General features: G+C 37.0%; 1 protein-coding gene and 1 long non-coding RNA gene across 3 annotated transcripts in view; one reads left to right on the top strand and one right to left on the bottom strand.

Annotated features, from left to right (window-relative positions):
- Positions 1–21,680, bottom strand: part of UBE2V2 (ubiquitin conjugating enzyme E2 V2) — a 73,121-nt gene extending 51,441 nt beyond the window's left edge. Inside the window, exon 1 of one of the 2 annotated variants that reach the window (XM_007487147.3) lies at positions 21,557–21,680. In XM_007487147.3, coding sequence (XP_007487209.1) covers positions 21,557–21,572 — 16 coding nt within the window. In that variant the 5' untranslated portion in view covers positions 21,573–21,680. The remainder of the gene's footprint in view (positions 1–21,556) is intronic. The other variant, XM_007487145.3, reaches the window with a different exon arrangement.
- A 14-nt stretch (positions 21,681–21,694) lies between these two features.
- On the top strand, positions 21,695–22,757 carry LOC103095923 (uncharacterized). The gene is made up of 2 exons (XR_464446.2): positions 21,695–21,825; positions 21,946–22,757. It is a non-coding gene; the product is annotated as an uncharacterized LOC103095923 (long non-coding RNA).
- The last annotated feature ends 1,634 nt before the right edge of the window (positions 22,758–24,391 follow it).

Here is a 24,391-nt window from a genome sequence, read left to right as displayed (position 1 = left end):
AAAATTAGAATTTGAATTTTTTTAACTACATGAGAGCACTAAAGGAAAAACTGAAAAAGAGGAGGAATTTTTAAAAATTGGAATGAGACAGAAATCCTTACGCAGCTCTAAAAATTAGGATATACCAGATAGATGCCAAAGCCTCCATGAGACAAGAAATATTAAAACAAAGTCAAAAGACTGAAGGAAAAAAATTAAAAATGGAACATAACAAAAACAAGTGATACATGAAATCCCTGTGCTATCTAAAAATCATGATCCAAAAGTCTAAAAATCAATTTAAAGAAATCATAAAGAAAACTGTCCAGATCTCTTAGAATGAAAAGATAAAGATAAAAATTAGAAAGAATCCAAAAGTAGCCCTCTTAAAATCCCAAAATGAAAAATTCCCAGAAACATTATACCCCAAATCCTGAGCTTCCAGGCACATTAGGAAAAACTCTGGACACTTGCTACTAAAGTAGCAAGGAGTCAGTCAGGATCACACACAGTTTAGCAGAAACCACTATAAAGAAACAGAAAAAAAAATATCCCAAAAAAGCAAAAAATATAAGCTTACAACCAAGACTAACTTGACCAAAAAAAAATTTTATTTTTGAGAATCCTATAGAGAAACAAATAGACCTTGAATGAAACAAGAATACTTCAGGGTATTCCTCTTGAAAAGATCAGAACTATGCAAAACTTTGAAAAATAAGCACAGGAATCAAGAGAAACAAAATGAAGTAAAAATCAGAGAACAATTATTAGGGAGAAGTATAAAATGCATACATTCTAATATGGAGAGATGTGTTGCCCTCAGAATTCTATTATCAAAGGTCAAAGAGAAAATCTAATAGGTCAGAAGGCATGGGTGTAGTTCTATTATGTCTTGATGATCATAAGACAAAAGGAAGAGGGAAGAAGAGAAAAGATGGGGAAAATTCTCTCACAATCAGTGTGTAAGGAGACTAGTGAACAATGGGGTTCAAGGGACCTCACTCTCATTTGAAGGGTTAAAAAAAAAGGGAAGAGTATAAGTAAGACTTGAGCATATAAATACCATTCATTCAAACTGGAACAAAGAGAAAAATCAGAAAAGGAGGGGAAAGATTAAGGGAGGTGTTCCTTTTAAATAAGATGAACCACAGAGGGTGGATCTCAAAGAGGGATTTAAAGAAACAAAAGGAAGGATAAGAACCTGTGATCTGGGTCTAAACTAGGGAAAGAAGAGAGGAAGGGAAACAATGAAGTTAAATCATCCTTTCTCACCATAAAGAGGGGCATAGGGGAAAAAAAAAGAAAGTTAAGTATAAGAGAATAGGATGGGGGGAGAGGGAAGAAATACACAATTAAAAAGAGACTGTGGATGCACCAAAAAAAAAAGTAGCTAAAATTAGGAGCAGTTAAAATATTTGCATCATCTCTCTGATAAAAGTACAATTTCTAAAATATATGTAGAACTCATTTAAATTTATAAGGATCAGAGCCATTCCTCAATTAATTCAAAGGAAATTCAAGGAAATGAAACGGGCATTTCTCAGAGGAAAAACTTCAAGCTAATCATAAGCAATATTAAAAGGCTCTAAATCACTAATAGAGAAACACAAATGAAAACAATCCTGAGGTTGAACTTTAAAAGCATCAGATTGGCAAAAGAAAATGACAAATGCTGAAACAGGCGTAGAAAACAGGTAAATTAATGCAATGTTAGTGGAGAAGTGGACTAGCCTAGACATCTAGAAAGCTATTTGGACTTATGCTCAAGAAGTTATTTAAAATTGTACATACCCTTTTGAGTGGAACAACTCAAAAGAATCTTGAACTCCCTGTGGGAGTGAGAACCACTCACAAGCCAGTATTACAAGCAATTCCTCCAGCCAAAAGCAGAATAAAGCAGAAATGGCCTTCCCTTCCTTCACCATTGGCTGGTTACTTGAGAGTAACAATTTTATCCAGAAAGCTAGATAATAAAAATTCAAAATTCACACACTCAATTATCCTAATTATTCAAGTGGGGTTAACCAATCAGAATAAGCACTGCTTCAATCCTATCTATCTACATCTCCTAAAGTCCTTTAACCAATCTGAATAAGGAAGGTTTCAGCCCTAGTTCAGTTAGTCTTATCTTTCTGCCTATCCTTTCTACCCTTCAACCAATCAGAAGAAGTAAAGATTATATACTACCCTTTTAGGGGGAACAAAACCTGGTTTGCTTATCTCATCAGCCAGACATTTCCTGAGAGGAGTCCATGTTATTTCTTTATTTCTATTCCTAACACCTTTGATCCAGCAATACCATTGAAGAATAAGAAATCAAAGGGGGTAAAAAACCATATGTACCAAAAATAATTATAGCAACTTCCTTTTGCGATCATTCTTTTGCAAAGAATTGGAAACTGAGAGAGCATCCAACAATTAGTTAATGGACCAACTAAACTGTGAATATGAGGAAATACTCGTATTCCATCAGAAACCTCATTTAACTTACTGATATACAACTGATATAGAAAGAAGTAGGCAGAACTAGAACAATTTATACAGTAATGACAATATTGTAAATACAACTTTGAAAAACTCAGGAGTTCTGATCAACATGAATATGATTCCAAAGTACTTAAGATGAAACAAGATACCCACCTCCTAAAAGAGGTGTGATGAGCTCAGAATACAAATTGAAACTTTTTGTAAGAGATGGCTAATGTGAGAATTAGTTTTATTTGACTATAAACATTTGAAACAAGGGGTTTGGTTTTTTCCTTCATGGAGGCGGGAGGCAAAGTGGTTGATTTTTGTTGACTGTAAAACAATTTTTTTTAAACTTCTAGTCACAGAGGTAGAAGATTCTGTTCCCTATAAAGGAAATAGCAAGTAGGCAGTGTGTGAAAGAACTCTGGCAAAACAGATTAAAGCCAACTTGTGAATTTATATTTTATCATGAAAGAAAGTCACTGAAGTTTCTGAGTGGAGAAATGCTTTGGGACAAAGGCAAATGAGGCAGTTCAGTGGAAGACAAATTACAGAAGGAAGTGAATACAAGCAGAGGAGCCAATTTTTCAGCCCAAAACAATTTAGAAGGCTCACATGAGGGAACTAGTGAACTTGGGGCAGAGACAGAGTGCAACACTCTGGGTCAGGCCCCAATCTTGTGCACTAGAGAAGACCTTGGGTGAAGCTGAAGCAGCAGCAAAGGTTTATAGAGCTCTCAGCCACAGACAGTTAAGGGAAGATCAAACAACTATTCAGAAAGAGATTACAGGGGTCTCTTTGCTTGGCTCAGGATGCTAAGACTCTTCTCACAAAGGCCATATGCAATACTAGGTCACACAGTCCAGGGAAATGATCTCAGGTCTGGGAGGAGCACCAATAGACACCAATCACCACTTGCAGCCTCAGGAGAGCAAGGGACCCTTGGTCACAGTTTCAAGGGGGGAAAGAGTGCTTGAGTTTACTCAGACTACAGCAAAAGCTGAAAGTCTATTAAACACACCTTTCCTTACATCATACAACCTTGGAAGAACTAAAAGCAGATAAGATTCCCAAAACTAACTCTAAAGGAAGCTACACAAAGAATCTGAAATTTGGAATTTCGCTCCCTTCATCACAGGTACAGAGCACAACTTTAACAGTTTTATAAATTAAAAGAAAAAGGATGAAAAATGAGCAAACAACAACAACAAAAAAGAAACTCAACAAAGAAAGTGATAATGAAGAAAGGGAAGACCAAAACACAAACTCAGAAGAAGCCAACAAAATCATCACTGCTGCATCCAAAGTCTCCAAGAAAAATACAAACTGCTCTCAAGCCCAAAAAGAATTAATGGAGAGGCTCAAAAAGGATTTTAAAAAGCAAATGGGAGGTACGGGAAAAAAATGAGATTGATAGAGGAAAATCATGAAAAAGAGTCAACAGTGTGGTAAAAGGCATAGAAAAATACTGAAGAAATTAATACCTTAAAAAAAAAATAGAATAGGCCAATTGGTAAGAGGTATGAAAACCCAAAGAAGAGTACCTAAAAAGCAGAATTGGCCAAATGGAAAAAGAGGTACAAACATTTGTTGAGGAAAAGAAACTTTTACAAAGTAGAACTGGCCAAATGGAAAAGAAGATACAAAAGCTCACTCAAGAAAATTATGACCTAAAAATCAGAAATGGGCTAATGACTCCATGAGACATCAAGAAATGATCAAAGAATGAAAAAATGGAAGAAAATGTGAAAAACAACTTATCTCAGAAATAAATCCAAGAGAAATAACTTAAGAATTGCCGGACTACTTGAAAGCTATGGTTTTTAAAAAGGGCTTATACATCAGGTACCATCCCACACCTATCAGATTGACTGTTAGTACAGAAAAGCAAAATTACAAAAATTGAAGGGGATATGGGAAAGTTGGAGACAGTAACTACTGAATGAGTTGTGAATTGATTCATCATTCTGGAGGGAAATTTGGACCTATGCCCAAAGGGCTATAAAATAGTACATACCCTTTGACCCAGTAATACTATTACTAGGTTTATATCCCCAAAAGACAAAAAACAAAAAAGACAAAAATATTTAAATATTTAAAGCACCTTTTTTTTTGGGGGGGGGGGGTAGAACAGGCAAAGAATTGGAAAATGAGGGGATACCTATCAACTGGTAAATGGACGAGTAAATTATGATTATAATGTAATAATATTGTGCTATAAGAAATGACAAGGAGGAGCTCAGAAAAGCCTGTTAAGACTTTCACAAATTGAAGCAGAGTGAATCAACAGAACCAGGAGAACATTGTACATGGTGACAATACAATGAACAACTGTGAATAGCACAGAATTTTCTTAGCAATAAAATGATCCAAAACTATTCCAAGACTCATAATGAAAAATGTCACTGCTGAGTTTTATATTACTAAGTAGTTTGATCCAGTAGCTGCATTTTACTTTCCTTAATAAAATGAACCCACTAAAATAAAAATTGAAGCAACTCTCCTTTATGTATATTCCTTTACTTCTGGGTTTTCTCTTTACCCACCAATAAATATACAAAATAAAAAAAAAAAGTCACTGACTTCCAGAGAAAAAGAACTGATAGAACTTGAATCTAGACCAAATCAAATTTTTTTCACTTTCTTTTTTAAAAAATTTTTTGAGGGAGGAAGGGAAGTAGAGAATATGAGACTATATTCTTTGAAAAATGTTAGAAATTTCTGTTACATGGAATTGGGGAAAATAAAATAAAATTTAATTTAAAAAAGAAAACATACAGCCAAGATAAAAAAAATCAAAACCTTAATGACAAGGTAGTAGCATTTTTAAACACAGAAAAAAGAAATAAACAGAAATAAAACAATATATTTCCATTTAATTGTTTTTAAATAAATTGAAAAGTGGATTTGTATGAATGTAATTTACTATTCTGCTACCTTAGAAAAGAAAACCACTTGAAGAAGTTTATTAATAGACACAATACAGAGAAACAGAACATGAAAACAATAGAGAAAAAAGAATAACTTGGTGTTAATGATTTCCAATAACCTTAATGCCATCAAATAACAAATATATTACAATCATAAAAAACCAGACAAAGAATGGCAAATGTTTACTTGCTTAAGATTTATGACATGGTGCTCTAGACAAGATACATGATATTTGCTTGTATTTAAAATTTTTACATCATATAAGAGCTAGATTAAAATCAAGTACATTCTGTGAAATGCTCTACATAAGAATCCTTGAAGAATGGTCCTGGTTATTATCCCACAGGAACTAAAAAAAAGAAAAAATAGTATCTCAAATAGTATCTTCTTTATAAATTCAAAAATATTTTGTTTTCCAAATTACATCTTAAACCATACATTTTCCAAAATTCTATGTCCATCCCCAATTAATGGGCAACCCCTCAATTTACAATTCTCTGCCAACACAAAAAGAACTGCTATAAATATTTTTGTACAAATAGGTCCTTTCCCCTTTTTCAAGCTGTCCTAAATGAAAAACAATATTTTAAAACAAACTACTTTTCTTCAAAGAGTTTCTAAATAATAAATACAAAAGACTTTCCAGTAATCTCTGTATTTCCTCTAATGAAATGTAAGTTAACTATTTAGTATAATCCAAACTGTTTGACCTCAAGCAGACTATTTTTTGGATCTCAGTTTCCTTATTTGTAAAATAAAGGTGGTCACCAAGGTCTCTTCCAGCACTAAATCCTGTGACTACATAAAATAAGAAAATGAAAGATTTTCATGAACTGAGGATGATTAAATTTATGAAGTTAGTAAGCAGGTTGAGTTCAAATTCAGAAATTAAGATTAGAGCTTCCAAAAGAAATGTTTCAACAGAAAGAGCAATTGTCTCTGGAATCACAAAAATACTAAATTAATATTATTAGTAATAACACTTTTTTTAAGTTTTGCAAAGCACTTAAAAACATTTATCACAGTGGATCCACACAATAACCCTAAGTGCTATTACACAGCTGTTATAGGTTCATATCTTACCTCTAATAATACTCGTTTTAAACTGAGTCAATTAATTTAACCTCCCTAGGCCTCAGTTTTCCCATCTGTAAAATGAAGGGGCTGGACAAGATGGCAAATTGAGTCACTCCAAATTCTTCATTCATGATCATATGATCCTATAATTGAAGTATCAAATGACCACACCTGTGAATGTATACAGTACTGTGTAATAGATTTGTGCATTTGTTTTGCTCAAGACCTATCATTTCATAGGTATAGGAAAACTAATATGAAACTTCCCTCTACCAGTGCAGATCAGCAACTCAACTATAACTTATAGATAATCTTGGCACAGACAATTTAAAGTATTTGTCCATGTTCACAAGGCCAGTCAAGTCTGTCAAATTCAAAACCTGAACCCAACTTTCTGACTTCAAAACCAGCTACCATCCACTGTTAAGTAATGTCAAATTCAAATAGAAATGGATCCTCACCAACTTGGAAAACCACAAATAAACACTTTCTATTTCATATTACATTTTTATTTTGTTAAGCAATTCTCAATTACATTTTAATCTGGTTTTGCTCACTCAACACCTCTGAACTATATCATGCTGTTACTCAATCTGTAAATTAGGCATTTTATTGGCATAAAACAAAAACATTCCATTTGCTCCAAGTTAAAATCTAAAGGAGGGGACAGCTGGGTAGCTCAGTGGATTGAGAGTCAGGCCCAGAGATGGGAAGTCCTGGGTTCAAATTTGACCACAAACACTTCCTAACTGTGTGATCCTGGGCAAGTCACTTAACCCCCATTGCCTAGCCCTTACCACTCTTCTGCCTTAGAACCAATTCTCAGACAGAAGGTAAGGGTTTAAAAAAAATCTAAAGGGCATTCAAAGTGATAAACATTTTTCTATTGTTTAAAGTAACACATATACTTGGGAGAAGAACAAAATCTTTTTCTCCAATTAGCCATTAATTCAGAAACTTAGGATATGACAATTCTGATTTCTTGCTTTCTTGATAAAATTTAGAAGTATCACATATTAAAATCTTAATATTGCTGATGTTAACCCAATCAAAGATAAAAAAATAAGATTGCCTCACAATTTGTCCAGGTGGTGCTCCTACAATAGAATGGATCATCACACTACATCCATATCTGCTTTAGTCCTCAATTCAGGAATACCAAATTGTCTAATTGTTCACTAGTACAATATCCAGTAAATCATCCACCAATAGGCCAAATAAACAAACTAACGACCTTCCTCAAAGCTCTAGAGCAAGGATCCCCAAACTTTTTACACAGGGGGCCAGTTCACTGTCCCTCAGACTATTGGAGGGCCAGACTATAAAAACTTAACCCTAACCCTAACCAGATAGCAATATACACAGTGCGGAATCCCCTCCCTCAAATCTCTGCTCACCATGCTGCCATCTTCCATTGTGCAGCCACATAATCCTTTGCCCAGCTCCTCCTTCTTAAGGCACCATGCAAAGGATTATGTCACAGGAAGTAGTACTATATGTGAGCAATACTGCATTTTGAGGTACCGCCACATACAGTGCTCCTCTCACTGACCACCAGTGAAAGAGGTGCCCCTTCTGGAAGTGCAGTGGGGGCCAGATACATGGCCTCAGGGGGCCACATGTGGCCTGTGAGCCATAATTTGGGGACCCCTGGCTCTAGAGTATAGAGCTCTTGACATTTCATGGATACTGATATGTAGAATGCAGGGGCTATCCAAACATAATTCCTCATTATCCATACTTTTCTGTTCATATATATCTATTGATATCCTTTGCACTTCTCATGCAATTTTCTGTAGGTAATGGTTTAGCTTACTCACACTCAATGATGTGACCCTTCACTGTCCTTTGGATGACATATTTAATTTTTCAGAGCTTATCATGCAGAATTTTATAGCATAATTGGAGAAACTTTCTTGTAAAAGACTAGCCTTTTTATTTTTTCAAAAAGAAGATGTCCGGGGGCAACTGGGTAGCTCAGTGGATTGAGAGCCAGGCCTAGAGACGGGAGGTTCTAGGTTCAAATCTGGCCTCAGACACTTCCCAGCTGTGTGACCCTGGGCAAGTCACTTGACCCCCATTGCCTAGCCCTTACCACTCTTCTGCCTTGGAACCAACACACAGTATTGACTCCAAGACAGAAGGTAAGGGTTTTAAATAAAATTAAAAAAAAAAGAAGACGTCATTAAAAGCATTGTGCAATTTCCCAAAGACAATTCAGCTCACTTTTTTCCTGTTATTCAATAATGAATTTCATTTGTTAATCTGCAATGTGTCCAAGATACACAAGTGAGGCAGTGTATCACAGTAGATAAAGCAACAGACTTAAGATTCAAAAAGACTTGGGTTCAAATACTGGCTCTGTCACTTGCTAGTTTATGTGACCAATAACATTGGTCTCCTTGATGTTCCTTAACAAGACACTCCATCTCCTAACACACTGGTTGGTTGTCCCCTATACATGGAATTCTCTCCCTCACTTTTGCCTCTTGGTTTCCCTGGCTTCCTTCAAGTCTCAACCAAAATGCCACCTCCTTTTGCAAGAAGCCTTTCCAAGATCACCCTTAATGTTAGTACCTTCCCTCTGAGATTAACTCCAATTTATCCTGTAGACATGCTTCTCCTATTAGATTTCAAGTTCCTTGACAACAGGGACTATTGCTTTGTAACTCCAATGCTTAGCCCAGTGCCTGACACATAGCCGATGTTTAATAAAAGTGTTGATTTGACTTTGGGTAAGTCAGTTGCTTCATCGGTAAACGGAGGAGCTGGACTTGATGAACTCTAAGGTCTTTTTCAGCTCTCAACCTGTAATTCTATGATGGACCAACCCTACAAGTTATGCATTCAGCATAGTATTGTGGAAAGAGCACACTGGATTTAGAAATCAAAGGATTTGAATTCAAATACTACTTCCAATTCCTTCTACATGACCTAAGCAAGCCATTTGACCTTTCTGGACTTTATCTATAAAATAAGGGGGTTGGACTAAAAGGTTTCTAAGGACTCAACTAATTCTAATAGCTACAATTCTCTAAGAAGCATTCTTCAACCACTTTTTTTTCTAGATGGCCTTAGGAAAGTGATGGCAAACCTATGGCACGGGTGCCAAAGATGGCACACAGAGTGCTCTCAGTGGACACACACCACCCCTACCAACCCCTTTCATTATTAGAAAGGCAGAGGGACTTGTGCAGAGTTGCTCCCCTCCCCCTCTCCATCGTGCCTGATGACATTTTTTCACATCCCCTGCCCCTCTGCCCAGGAACCCAATGGGCATCATGGGGGTGGGCAGCTCACAGGCAGCAGAGCTGGAGGGGAGCAGAGCACTCAGGCCACCCTTCCCCTCTCCACCAGCACTGAGGATATTCTTCACTTCACCCACTCCTCCAGCCAACAGTGCTTTCTCCCTTCCCTGTGTGGGTAAGGGGAGCAGGGCATGCCTGGCACTCAGGGGAAGGGAAAAACAAGGCATGTGGTCTGGGGGTCGGGGCAGGGCCCAGCACTGTATCTCTAAAAGGTTCGCCATCACTGCATTAGGATAAAGTCTTCTGAAAAAAACATAGATCCCATTCAAGAGAATGGGATTTTCTTAGACTTGAAGCAATTAGTGCCTGTCATCCAAAAACAGGAACATCTTGGAAGAACTTACTCCCAAGAATTACCTCTTCCATTTTACTCTGCTAAAAATGATAGGGCAAACACCTTTGCCAAGCGTAAGTCTCCAATTAATGACTCACTTAATATTAAGAGTTGTAATTGATGACATTGCAACACAAAAAAAGATCTTCAAGAAAAAGCAAGAGGCTTGGAATTTGGTGAAACACCAATCAACCAAGATGGAGACAGAGTTCCAATAGAATCTTGAGGGGAGCAGTTAGGAAGCCCAGCTGTGTTTGAACTTCACTTCACTTCTTCTCTGACTGTTGGGAAGAAGGTAGAAGCCAGACTCTCTCTTGGTCAATGATTACTTATATGACTGAGTACTGAAAAGACTTTGGAGTTTAGCTCAGAAGAAACTCTGTCAGCCTTTGCTATCAACATCTCCCCTTAGAGAAAAATAACTATTTCCTGAGTTGAACCCATTGAGAAATCTTTAATCAACAGGGAAATATAGGAAGTTAGGGAAACCTATTTTCCTCTCTCCCCCTCCTCCCTCTCCTTAAAAGAATAAAAGACCTCTTAATTAAAGATTTGAGGGTGAGAGTTAGTTATTAACTAACTTCCACTCTCAACTGAGGGGAACAGGAAGTGGTGTGGGGGGGAGGAGTGCAAGATCCAATCTTTCCCTAGCTTGCTTCCTGGTATTACTGCCCTACTACCATAAATCTAATAGTGGTTTCTATTACAGAGTACAAATAAACTTATTTCTCTTATTACAAATTTCAAAGAATCTTGCATGATGTTAACCGGCAGAGGATAACAATTTGTTGTAGTAATCTTTTTTTTTTTAAACACTTACCTTCTGTCTTGGAATCAATACTTTGTTGTTGGTTCTAAGGCAGAAGAGTGGTAAGGGCTAGGCAACAAGGGTTTAAGTAACTTGCCCAGGGTCACACAGCTAGGAAGTGTCTGAGGCCAGATTTGCACCTAGGACCTCTGTCTTTAGGCCAGGCTCTCAATCCACTGAGCTACCCAGTTGCCCCCTGTTGTAGTAATCTTAAAGGTTTCATTTTGCTCTACAAAAAATGTTTTAGTACTCAATCCATTTTGTTCTCATTTTTAACACCTCAGGGACTGGGATGCTAGAGTCCAAATGACTATTCATTCCACTACAGATAGAGAAAAGAGATTGTTATAGAAATCCTGACACTTTCCTCCTCCTATTGTCCTTCCAATTTCAATCTTACATACTCTAAATTTGATTTTTGTTCCATTACTTCTGTTTTGGAGGTGGCATTATTCATAATTTAACATAAAACTTTATATACAAGTTTGTATTCAAAACTGACATTTCTCTTATCTGTCATCTCTCTATTTGGTAAGAAAATAAATCTTTGACTGAGATCTACTAAGCTCTTTTAGTCTCCCACTGTGGCAAGTGATTTACCCACTGATGTTAATCTGCTCATACTGATAGTCTGACTGCAAAGACTGAGTGTACAAATGACTACTACATCAGTAATACCAAGTTTCCTATCCTGCCTCTCCCATGTGATAATCTTTCAAATACTTTTAGCTATCAGGTCATTTGTCATCCACCCCACCCCCCATTCATTTCATAGCTACACATCTCCAGTTCCTTCAAGCAATCTTCAGATGCCATGAATTTAGAACTCTTTACCACAATGCTTGCCCTCTCTCTTTTGGACATTCTCCAGATTCTCCCTGTTCTTCCTAAATTGTAGTACCCAGAACAGAATACATACTTCAGATATGGTCTAACCAGTGCAAAGTCCAAAAGAATATTATTTTAATGATTAATACTATGCCTGTCTTAAAATTTAACATAAAAAGTAAAATGGCAAATGCTGGAATGCTGGTGAAGAAGTGAAATGGTCCAGATATTCTGGAAAACAATTTGGAATGATGCTAAGAATGTTAATAAATTATGCATAATTCTTTGATGCAGCAATACTACTTGGTCTATACTCAAAAAAGATCAAATAAATAGGAAAAGGTTCTGTATGTACAAAAATGTTTTAGCAACTCTTTGTGGTGGCAAAGAACTGAAAACTAAGGAGGCATTCAACAACTGGAAAAAGGCTAAAGAAATTATGGTAAATTAATGTAATGGAAAACTATTGGGCTATAAAAAACTATGATGAGAATGGTTTCAGAGAAACTTAAGAATTGTTTGAAATGATAAGAGTAAAGTAAGAAAAAGAAGAGAACCATTTATATAAGAACACTGTAAAGAAAAGCAATTTTTAAAGGCTTAAAAAATCCAATCAATGCAATAACCAACAACAATTTCAGAGGAGTCATGATAAAATGTTATCCATATCCTAAAAAAGAGATGATAGCACTGAGATAAATATTTCTCATTGTTGTTTCAAATTGAGCTTAACACTAAACCCAAACTACTTTCTTTTTTCCTGGTTCCCCAATAGTGTATATGCAAACTTGATTTTCTAAACCCATGTATAAAGTCTTTAAATTAGATCTTTAGTCCATTTGATAAAATACTCTTAGAATCCTGTGTATAATAGTGTATGCTATTACTCCCAGATTTCTATCACAATTATTTCTACAGATTTTTGCATTTTCCTTGTTCTTGGGAATCTCCAGGAATGTCTTCCTGAAGAGGCAAGAGTTCTTATCTAAATTCCCCAAGATATAAGGGGTGAAGTTTGATGAGCCACCTCTTAATTAGCTATCTACCAATTAGAGATGTCGTGGTATATTTAAAGGAGGAGCTGAATGAGGAGTTCCTAAAACTATTTATTGAGTTGCCTGACCAAGCTTTCTAGTCTCTGGTGTGTTTAAGAGGGACACTGACCTTATGTCACTATGTGGTTATGATGCTGGACTCAATAAAATGGTATTTCTTACTGAAATAATTTTAATCATAACAAGAGTTTCTTCTTGTTCTTTTATATATGATAAAAGCAACTCCTCTCCAAGGAGAATCTGTGATCCATACCTTCTCCTCCATTCTCTGACAACTTCCTTCTATCTGTTTCATTTACAAGAATTTCAAAATTGTTATGATTTAGTCATTGGCTAAGTTGATATATATAAACAGGCTGAGAAGTATGATATTCTCAGAATCCTTTTCCCTTTTCTTTTTCCCTCAATGCCACAATCAGTGCAAATTAGGAACATGACAAGAATGAGGGACGTATTATGCTTTTCTTGTTTCATGGACTGCTTAGCCAAATTTATCAATGAGTGGCCAACCTACTAGAGATGACCCTTTTTATATTTAGACTGGTTCTCAGGAATTGAGTTGGTCTCTTGCCAGAACCAAACCTGAGTTTTTGAAGGTTTTTGAAGCAGTACAAACTTCTGGCATAACTTTCAAAAACCCAAATTCAATGTTACCATGAAGCATCCTGAAACAAACTCAGAATTTGATTAAGACTATGAAGAAGTAAAAAGGGTTCAGTGAAAATTAACTTCACTTCATGAAACAAAAACTCAATATCCAATTTACAGTAGACAACTGCCAGGGGCCATCAAAGCCACAATGTTTTGACACAGTCACTCATGGAACTGGAGGTCACAAAGTGACCCCCAGGAAGGATGGAGACACCCATTCAGCCCCACTCTGTATGACTTCCCTCATTAACATCCCTTACTAATTGAATTGCTATTATTGTTCTCTCTCTAGCTTCAGGAAAAATAATATGAGAGCAAAATACTTGTAGGATTAATACTAATGTTCCACATTATACCCCCAGAATATTACCAAAAGATCACACTCACAAAATCAAACCTAAAGATTCTTATGGGTTAAAACTTTTAGCAAGACTGCACTAAAAATTCCCCACCCAATGTACAGGCCTGGAACAAGCTCCCCTGAGCAAATTTATTAAATACCCTTCAATACACCATGCCTCAATGACTTGTTTTACCAACTAAAATCTGTCTTGGAACCCCCCCCCATGCAACATTAGTAAAATGATATTTAAAACTGGATTATTTCTGTTACCCTTTGATTTGGCAACAGTGTTTATTGATTGTCTTCTAAGAACTCCTGATTTACTATCTATTGTAAGTAACAAATGATTTTCTTTGATTGTCCACAAGCCCAAGCACCTCACAGGTACCTCTAGCTATGCTGCCTGTGACAAAATCATTTATCTTTTGCAAAAGCTTTGTGTGGGTTGTCAGAATCAATAGTAACAATATAAGTATATAGAATGATCACAGAATGTTATTCAAACAATTTGTTAAAAGTTAATGTATCACTTAGCCAATTATCTGCACTGAACATGTATGTTGAATAAGCAAAAAAAATATGCAATCATTGGGATATAAAAATAAAGCCAACCCTGGGCCTAGCGGAACAGTTCCATACAAAGCCTGACTGTCTCCCATCACTCATTCACACCTTGCCAGCACACCTAGTCAAAGACCCCTGAAGCCATGAACAGGGCAGGACCCAAGACCACAGCAGACATCTATTTGAAATTTGTGCCTGCATGAAAAACTCCATCAATCACAAGAGTAGGTCACCAATTCCATTAACACAAATATTTATTATGTGGTACCACATAGCAGATCTAGGGATACATGCACAGACCTTGATGAATTTATAATTTTTTAAGAAAGATGAGGACTATACACAACTATTTAGAATAACAGAAATTGAGATTATATAAAGACCAAACCATTAATTTTTAAAAATGGTTAATTACTTTGCAATATGATGGTATACTTAAAGAATCCTAGAGAATTCACCAAAAAGCTAGTGGAAATAATCAACAACTATAGCAAAGTTGCAGGTTACAAAATAAACTCATATAAGTCATCAGCATTTCTATATATTTGCAGGTTACAAAATAAACTCACATAAGTCATCAGCATTTCTATATATTTCCAACACATTTCAGCAGCAAGAGTTAGAAAGAGAAATTCCATTTAAAATCACCCTAGACAATATAAAATACTTGGGAATCTATCTGCCAAGACAAACACAGGAACTATTTGAACACAACTACAAAACACTATCCACACAATTAAAACTACATCTAAATAATTGGAAAAGCATTAATTGCTCATGGGTAGGAGGAGCTAACATAATAAAAATGACAATCCTACCCAAACTAATTTACTTATTTAGTGTCATACCCATTAAACGACCAAGAAACTTTTTTAATGAATTAGAAAAAATTATAACAAAGTTCATTTGGAAGAACAAAAGAGCAAGAATATATCAAGCAAATATTGAAAAAAAAATGTGAAGGAAGGTGGCCTAGCAGTACCAGACCTCGAATTATACTATAAGGCAGTGGTCATCAAAACAACATGGTACTGGCTAAGAGACAGAAGGGAGGATCAGTGGAATAGACTTGGGGTGTCCAGCAAGGCAGTCTATGATAAACCCAAAGATCCTAGCTTTTGGGACAAAAATCCACTATTTGATAAAAACTGCTGGGAAAATTGGAAGACAGTATGGGAGAGATTAGGTTTGGATCAACATCTCACACCCTACACCAAGATAAATTTAGAATGGGTGAATGACTTGAATATAAAGAATGAAACTAGAAGTACATTAGGTGAACACAACAAAATAGTATACTTGTCAGATCTTTGGGAAAGGAAAGATTTTAAGAGCAAGGAAGAGTTTTAAAAAATTACAAAATATAAAATAAATAATTTTGACTACATTAAATTAAAAAGGGGTTGTACAAACAAAACCAGTGCAACTAAAATTAGAAAGAATGCAACAAATTGGGGAAAAAATATTCATAACAAAAAACTCTGACAAAGGTCTAATTACTCAAATTCATAAAGAGCTAAATCAATTGTACAAAAAATCAAGCCATTCCCAAATTGATAAATGGGTAAGGGACATGAATAGGAAATTTTCAGATAAAGAAATCAAAACTATCAATAAACACATGAAAAAATCTTCTAAATCTCTTGTAATCAGAGAAATGAAAATCAAAACAACTCTGAGGTACCACCTCACACCTAGCAGATTACCTAACATGACAGCAAAGGAAAGTAATAAATATTGGAGGGGATGTGGCCAAATTGGGGCACTAATGCATAGCTGATGGAGTTGTGAATTGATCCAACCATTCTGGAGGGCAATTTGGAACTATGCCCAAAGGGTGCTAAAAGACTACCTGCCCTTTGATCCAGCCATACCACTTCTGGGTTTGTACCCCAAAGAGATAAAAAGGAAAGACTTGTACAAGAATATTCATAGCTACACTCTCTGTAGTGGCAAAAAAATTGGAAAATGAGGGGATGCCCTTCAATTGGGGAATGGCTGAACAAATTGTGGTATCTGTTGGTGATAGAATACTGTTGTGCTCAAAGGAATAATAAACTGGAGGAATTCCATGGGAATTGGAACGACCTCCAGGAATTGATGCAGAGTGAAAGGAGCAGAACCAGGAGAACACTGACCACAGAGACTGATATACTGTGGTACAATCGAATGTAATGGACTTATCCATTAGTGGCAATGTAGTGATCCAGGACATTTCTGAGGTACTTATGAGAAAGAGCACTATCCATATTCATAGGAAAATCTGTGGGAGTAGAAACACAGAAGAAAAAGAGCTGCTTGATCACATGTATCAATGGGGATATGATTGAGTTTATAAACCCTAAATGATCACCCTAGTGCAAATATCAATAATATGAAAATAGGTCTTGACCAAAGACACATGTAAAAACCCAGTGAAATTGTGTATTGGATTTGGGAAGGGGTTGGGCAGAGGGGAGGGAAAGAACTTGATTTTTGTAATACTGGAAAAATGTTCTAAATTAATCGATTAAATAATTTTTTTTTAAAACAGTTAAATTATCATCCAGAGAGCCCAATAATCATTCACCATACAATTTTACCTCTCAATATGCTACAGGACTGAATTTTTCAAAGAAAAATCAGAAAAACATGATCCTAAGAGGCAAGAAATACAAGCAAGGGCAAGTGATTATCAAAATCAAAAGGCCTGAAATAAAATGTTGCAGCTTCAGAAGTTAGCCAGTTCTACGCTTTCAGGAACTACACTATCACTTCCTATTAGTGCTAGCTAGACTACTGTCCAACAAACAAAGAAATAGGGCACTGAGTTTGCAACTTAGTGATCCTTCCAAGTGTTACTGAAAAAACCAATGGAGCAGCAGGAAGGCAAGAGTAAAACAAGTTAAGCCATCCATTCCCTAATCATCCCCAGCAAGGTGCAAGTAAAGAAAAATATAGAAGGGATATGAAGATGACTGGAATGAAAACCTAAGTAGTACTATGGCCTTACTCTTTACATAAAAATATCTATAATGCCCTTTTTTAAATACCCAAAATTTCCCAAGGATTATACCCACTCACCTAGTGTGAGTCAATGATTTACAATAATTGTTAACCAAAATTAAGAGACATTACAAGAAACAGAATATTTTACCCATAATATGTATGGAACTGCAAATAAAAATTCATGTAGTAATTCATATCTAAATAGGTTTTCCTTAAAGTAGTATAATCATAGTCTTACTAAGTTTCTGAATGATTCCTCTAGGTAAACCAAGGAACTTAAAAGCAAAAACTCAGTTGTTTTATTTTTAAGAACAGTTAATATACTAGATTATAATGCCACATTGTAAAAAATCTGGAGACATTTGAATGATGGCCATATCTAAGATGAAATTTAATATTATATGAAGATTTATGATTCGCTCCAACTTGCTAACAAAGAACTGTTCTGGAAAATCTAAGCTAATTCTGACAGTCTCAAGGAATGATATATTAGACAACTATGAAGCAAGTTTTCCCTTAGTTTTTAAGTTCCATTTTCAGGGAACATGGGATAATGTCTAATTATCTCTTGCACTTACCACTTAGATCCAACAACAAAACGATATCCATCACCCACTTTTGAATAGAAATTTGCACTTGGCAGACAAAATTTCAAAAGCCCTGAAAAGATACTCTGTATCTCAAAGGGTATAAAAATCCAGCATCTTTTTTAAAAGTGCAATAGAGGGGGCAGCTGGGTGGCTCAATGGATTGAGAGTCAAGCCTAGAGACAGAAGGTCCTAGGTTTAAATCCAACTTCAGCTGTATGGCTCTGGGCAAATCACTTAACCCCCACTGCCTAGCCCTTACCACTCTTCTGCCTTGGAACCAATCAATACACAGTATTGATTCTTAGGCAGAACGTTACTCCACTGTAACACTATCACTGGTATAAGAGAAGAAAAGCATGTTACAATGAGAGATATACTACATATGGCTATGTACTTGGAGAGAGAGGATTTAACATCTAGTTTAGTATAAAATGGCAACATAGCCAAGATACTTTATGAGTTATTGCTGCATTATTAAAAGTATGATTTACAATCCTCCAACATTCTTGCTAATAATGTTTAAATGACTAAGGAACTGCTACAGGGTCCTAAAATAAGACAACCTCCATTAAAATATTACTCTTCAAAGTGGAAATTTTCACCTTTTTGCCCCAAATGATTATCACAGTGCCCAGCACCTGGTAGGCCTTTAATAAATAAATGCTTGCTGGATAAATAAAATAGACTATCACCAAAAAAAAATTAAAATTAAAATTAAAAAAATCAAGATTTTCCCTAAAGCAAATATGTGTTCTTAGAAACACATAAAACTCCTTCATGTTTATGAAAGCATTCATACTTTAATTCAAGTTGTTCTAACTTCAAATTCATTATAATTAGGGATTTTTTTGTTTGTTGAACTTGCCTCCTAGAAACATGGAAATGGAATTACATATTTATGTTTAAATCAAAGACTATAGTTCTGTATGCAGTAGGGTCTAGATTTCTGCAGAAAACCATTATCATTTATGTATGTATACATTATAAATTATAGCATCATTTTGCATTACATATGTGCCTGATTTTTATTTTGTTGAAAGTATAAATTATATTTATTTTAGGCCTAGAGTAATAAAGTGAACTTTCAAGTTTTCCACACACTAGAGAGGAGACATGATACAACTATTGAAAGATACAACTATTATGAAAAAATAATTTATATTTACCTTTACAGGGACACAAAAAAACAGGTACCTCTATGTTCATTTCAAGTCCTACTCTGTCGATGCCTGGTCAAAAATTATATATATGAGCTATATACGTAATAAATAGGTAGTATGAACATGGGGAAGAAACTAGCAAAATTAAGAGGGACTGGGAAAAGCTTCCTGTAAAAGGTGGGATTTTAGCTAGGGCTTAACCCCAGGAGGACAAATGTGAGAGGAAAAATACTGAAAAGGAAATTCAAAATATACTTCCATGATTTTAAAGAAAATTCTACACTTTCCAAAAACATAACTGTTGACAAATAAAACCATGGTTTTAAATCTTTTTGAAATTTCAAATGCCATAAATCTAGGAAGACAGGTCTTCAATCCACCAATAATGAGGAACAACTCCATAAACAGAACAAAGTTGAGAGTAGTTTTTTCTTTTTAAACAACACATTGAAATATAAGCTTCAAAAACACTAAAAGTATAATGATACATTAATCATTAATTAAAAAGTTGCTGGCCACAACATGATAGGATGTTGGATTAGGAGCCAAGAAGACCTTTCAAACTAGGCCTCGGTACTTACTGGCCAAGTGACTCTGAGCAAGTCACTACCTGTGTGCCTCAGGTTCCTGATCTGCAAAGTGGGAATAACAGAACTTACCTCTAAGGATCACTGTAAGGATGATACATATAAAACGCTTTGAAAAACTTCATGGCATTTAAATATACAGTCACTATAAGCACTAAATAAATGCATTATTTAGTGGCTATGATTTCAATCTTTTGATTCAATAGGAAAAATTATACTGCCTCTTATCTGTATCATCCTAAGAGCCAATGCCCTAAAGAAAAAAAAATCAGAGTAAATGCTAAAATCCAATTAAACTATATACTTTTGTTATTAATTTACATCACTTTTGCTAGTAAATATACTCAACTTTTTTAAAGGGAACTGGCACTCACAAAGGCATTCTGAAAAAAAATCTGGTTCTAATATTAAAAAATGGTCCTAGAAGTAGTAATAATTAATGACTTTTTGATATCTCAAACACTAGACTCAAATGTTGTTAAGAAGGCACATAATATCAATAACAAATAATAAATCATCTGTGACAACTGTGTGAGAAATGAAATTAAAATTAGGCTGAAAAGATTACTCAAAAATTATTTGTCACTAAAATTTAGCCTTGAAGAGACCTAGTCCATTTTACAGATTGAAAAAACATACAAGGCCCATAGAGCTTCAGTAATTTGCCTAATGTCCTGAGATGTCACCTTAAAATAAAACCTATCCCATATCCCTATGTGAGTTTATAAGAGTTAGGGATTCGAAACTATTTAAAATGAATGAGGGGCAGCCAAGTGGCTGGGCCTGGAGTCACAAAGATTCATCTTCCCTAGTTCAAATCCGGCCTCAGACACTTCATTAGCTAGGTGACCCTGGGCAAGTCACTGAGCCTAGTTTGCCTTAAAAAAAAAAATCATGGTACAAGAGAGATGCTCTGTTCAACAATGAGTTTTACAATCACAAGTATGTGAGTGTGAGTGTGTACACATTAACATATAAAGGTAAGGAAATGGCTCCTGATCAAGTTTTGCTTAACAAAGCAATTTTTAAAAACTAAATTGCCTCACCACCCTGTTAATGCTAGCAAAATTTCGATGTCTTTAATTTTAGAGAAAACAAGGCAAGACAAGAAAGAAGTTTAGCAAATCATCTAAGAAATAACCGGTTTAAGCCCTCTTAAAGCAAATTTATTCTTGTTCCTGCCAATATTCCACTCGCGTTGCACAACCCTTTGCTATAAGACTAAAGAAACATAACACTAAAATGCCTTTAGCAAAATGGTTTCTTGTTTTGAAAAGTGTCAACCTCTCTATAAAAACCATAGTACCAAAACACACACACACACACACACACACAAAACCCAGCTAAATCGCAGGTGCCCACTAAATTTTATAGCCTCCACTTGACAGCAGGACTGGCCCTTCCAACAAGGGGTCAGGTTCCTGATGGTTTCCTTCCTCACTCCATTGCCCTTCCTCAAGTTCTGCCGTTAAAAGGGCGAAAGGACAAGCAGCCGCCCCGTACCCCCAGCTTTTTCCCAGACGAAGTGTGCGTGGGTCTCCAGGGCCCATCCCTCTCCAATCCCCAATCGGACTCAGAGTCGAGCCGCCCAAGACCGCAAAACACGAGGCGGCGAAGGGACGGCGGAAGCCCCGACTCTTCCCTGAACGGTCTCTGTGGGCCCAGAGCCCACGGTTCCCCGGCCCTTCTCAGCCCCGGCCCCGGGGAACAGCCGCCTGCAGCTTTTCACGACTCTGAGGCCAAACGGAAAACCCCTTATCTTAAAGAAAAGGAAACGCTTCACTTCGCTCTCTCTTCCATTCCCAACCCAGCAAAAGCCAGAGAAATGGGATAAGTACTGGACTGGGGAAGAGAAAAGTGAAGAAACCCGGCACGAAAACAGACCTGTGGAGACCGCCATCTTCTCCAGCAACCCCAGACTTCTGCCGCCCTGCACGCGCCCCGCCGCGTCATATGGCGTCACTTCCGGGCGCGCGCGCGCTACTGCCGGCGCAGCGGATCCCTCCCTACCCCCTACTTGCCCCCAGCCTCCGCCACCTCCGGAGTTTCCGCCTGACTCAAATGAGAAGGATGCGACGGTTTCCGTTTCCCCATCTTTAGGCTCCGCGACGACTCCCTACTCCGTATTTATCCGTTGCCTTCCTGAATAGTGGGTGAGAAGATTTTCCCGAGGTTCTGGGATTGGTTCTAATCAATCAGTAACTTTACCCTGAGCAACCCGTGACCAACATCCCACTTCCCAACTCTTCCTCCTCTTTGTCTACCCCCAACAGCCAAGCTTATTCCCGCTTGGGAGTTAGAGGGAGAAGGTACAAAGGAACCCGAGGGAACACCGAATCTCACCACTTCCACCCCAGCTCAACTTGGCTGATCTCCCGAGGCCCAGTGCCAGAGGCAAGGAGGTACAAAAGAACCCCAAGGAACGCCGACACCTCCCATCACCCAGTGTTCCCGGCCAAGCCGAGCTTTGCCAATACCTCAGGACCCCGAGTGGAGAGAGGAAATACGAAGGAATCCTAGAGGATGTGAACCCCCCCCCCCAACCCTCCCACATGTTCTGCAAGGATACTAAGGAATCCGTGGAAACACTGACTCCCTTCCCCACACACACGTGTAACCACCAGAGGAAGCACAGGAAGATGAGCCAGTAATCCAGAAGGGGAAAGGTTTGCACCCCTTAATTTTTGCCTGAGTAAGTGAAAGGGAAGCAGGTAGCTTAAGTGCTAGCTTGTATGGGGTCAGAGATGAACAAAAAAATGGGCGTCCTGCCACCGGGAGCACAACCACAAAGGCAAAACTACCTCTGATGTTGCTTTCTGAGGGTTAACATCCCAAGATATAAAAGTCATTATGGAAAGTGGTGTGGTGCTATCAAATGCTACATAAACATTAGAGGCAAGTGCCTTTTGGTACTCCACAGAAAAGTTCTAAATCAATCTGATCCTGCTGATTGTACTTGTAACTACACATCTTAATCTGAAAATTAAGATTAAATTATTAAATATCGCCATTAATGCTTCTTCCCTCCAACAATCTAACACTTGGTTAATCACTTACTACAGCTACATAAAGTTTCTGTTTGCCATTGAGATGCTGTATTTCACTTGGTCCAACTGCTGAAGGAACTACTGTAAAAAAAAAACAGGATTGGGGGCAGCTGGATAGCACAGTGGATTGAGAACCAGTCCTAGAGACAAGGGAGGTCCTAGGTTCAAATCTGGCTTCAGCCACTTCCCAGCTGTGTGACCCTGGGCAAGTCACTTGACCCCCATTGCCTAGCCCTTACCACTCTTCTGCCTTGGAGCCAATACACAGTATTGACTCCAAGACGGAAGGTAAGGGTTAAAAAAAAAAAAAAACAGGATCCCAAAACAAGAACCCTGTCATGACAGAAGCTCTGAGTGTTTAAGGTATGAGAATATGATTCTGGTTGGATATTTACTTTGAGAAGCATGGGAAAGGAAGACCAACTGATCAGTTACATAAAGGCTTGGGAACAAGGTTGTAGCCTGAGTCTTGGGTATCTGGGAGAGACCCAAATTCAGTCTGAGAAACCAACAAACCAAAAAAGGTACTTAAGACTTGAATATCTCTATCACTCCCATTCAGGATTCTTAATGGGTGATTGATGGCCTATTGTTCTGTCAGGAACTAGGAACAGTCTGGAAGTTCCTTGAAAGCAAGTTCCCATGGGTCAAAGGTATATTTTGGAGTTTCAAAAAACAAAGTTGTCAGCCTATAGGGCTTGCTGAAAAAAAATAAGGCTACAGCCTGGCTCTAACTTTCTGGAGGTTTCCCTCATATATATCTATGGTCCTTCAGGGACTCAACTAGCATGGAGATAACTATGAAACTTTGTACAGGAAACAACTTTTTGAATTTTTTGAACCAGCATTTGGTATTACTAGTTGCATGCTAGTTATCCAGAAGGATCTCAGGCTAAAACAAAGATATTTATAAACAACTTGGGCTTAACTTTTGATCTGGTAATTGTTTTGACACTTTGCCCAGTCACCTTAAGGTGTAGTTTGAGACTTTTATATTTATAACAAGATGGAAAAATAGTCAAGGCCTATATAGATCTTTTTTAAAGATATGCATGTTGTTAGAAGCCATATTAAAAGTTCTGAGTGTTCGCCCACCCAAATTACAAATTAAAAACCTGAAGTCAGAGAGTGAAAATAGAAGAAGAAGTCTTTATTCTTCCTAATGAGAAAGGAAAATTCCCTAGTGGCAAATGTCAATGCATGGGTACAAATACAAACATTAGGTTCCTAATGCAAGGCCGCCTTCCCCCTCTATCTCACACCCCATTATCTGGAGCCAGAACTTACAATCTAGGCACAAAGACTAACCCAATCAGAAAACAGCAAGATACATAGCATGAGTTCATTACAAGCTCTCACTAGAGACATTAGGGAGAGGTAGCCAAGTCCCGGGGAGTGATTTCCTGACTCCTAAAGTTATGAGGAGATAAGGAATTAGGATAGCCTAATGACATTCTTCTTAACATGAGATGAGAAATCCCAACTGGGCCTATGGCAATAATGAAATGTCCTTCAGGTCTTATTCTATAAGCCTAGTGTAAAGGATAATTTTAGCATTGTGACCTAAACTATATTAATTATCGGTCGCCATGGATATCCCAAATAAAAAAATACCCAAGTTAGCAGGAAATTTATGGTGATTTAATTAACATAGTAGAAAGAAATTAAGAAG

The sequence above is a fragment of the Monodelphis domestica genome, chromosome 3 (genome assembly GCF_027887165.1).
Source record: "Monodelphis domestica isolate mMonDom1 chromosome 3, mMonDom1.pri, whole genome shotgun sequence".
NCBI classification, from domain to species: Eukaryota; Metazoa; Chordata; class Mammalia; order Didelphimorphia; family Didelphidae; genus Monodelphis; species Monodelphis domestica.
The sequence above is the reverse complement of the archived record's forward strand: the minus strand, read 5'-3'. Positions and strand labels throughout refer to the sequence as shown.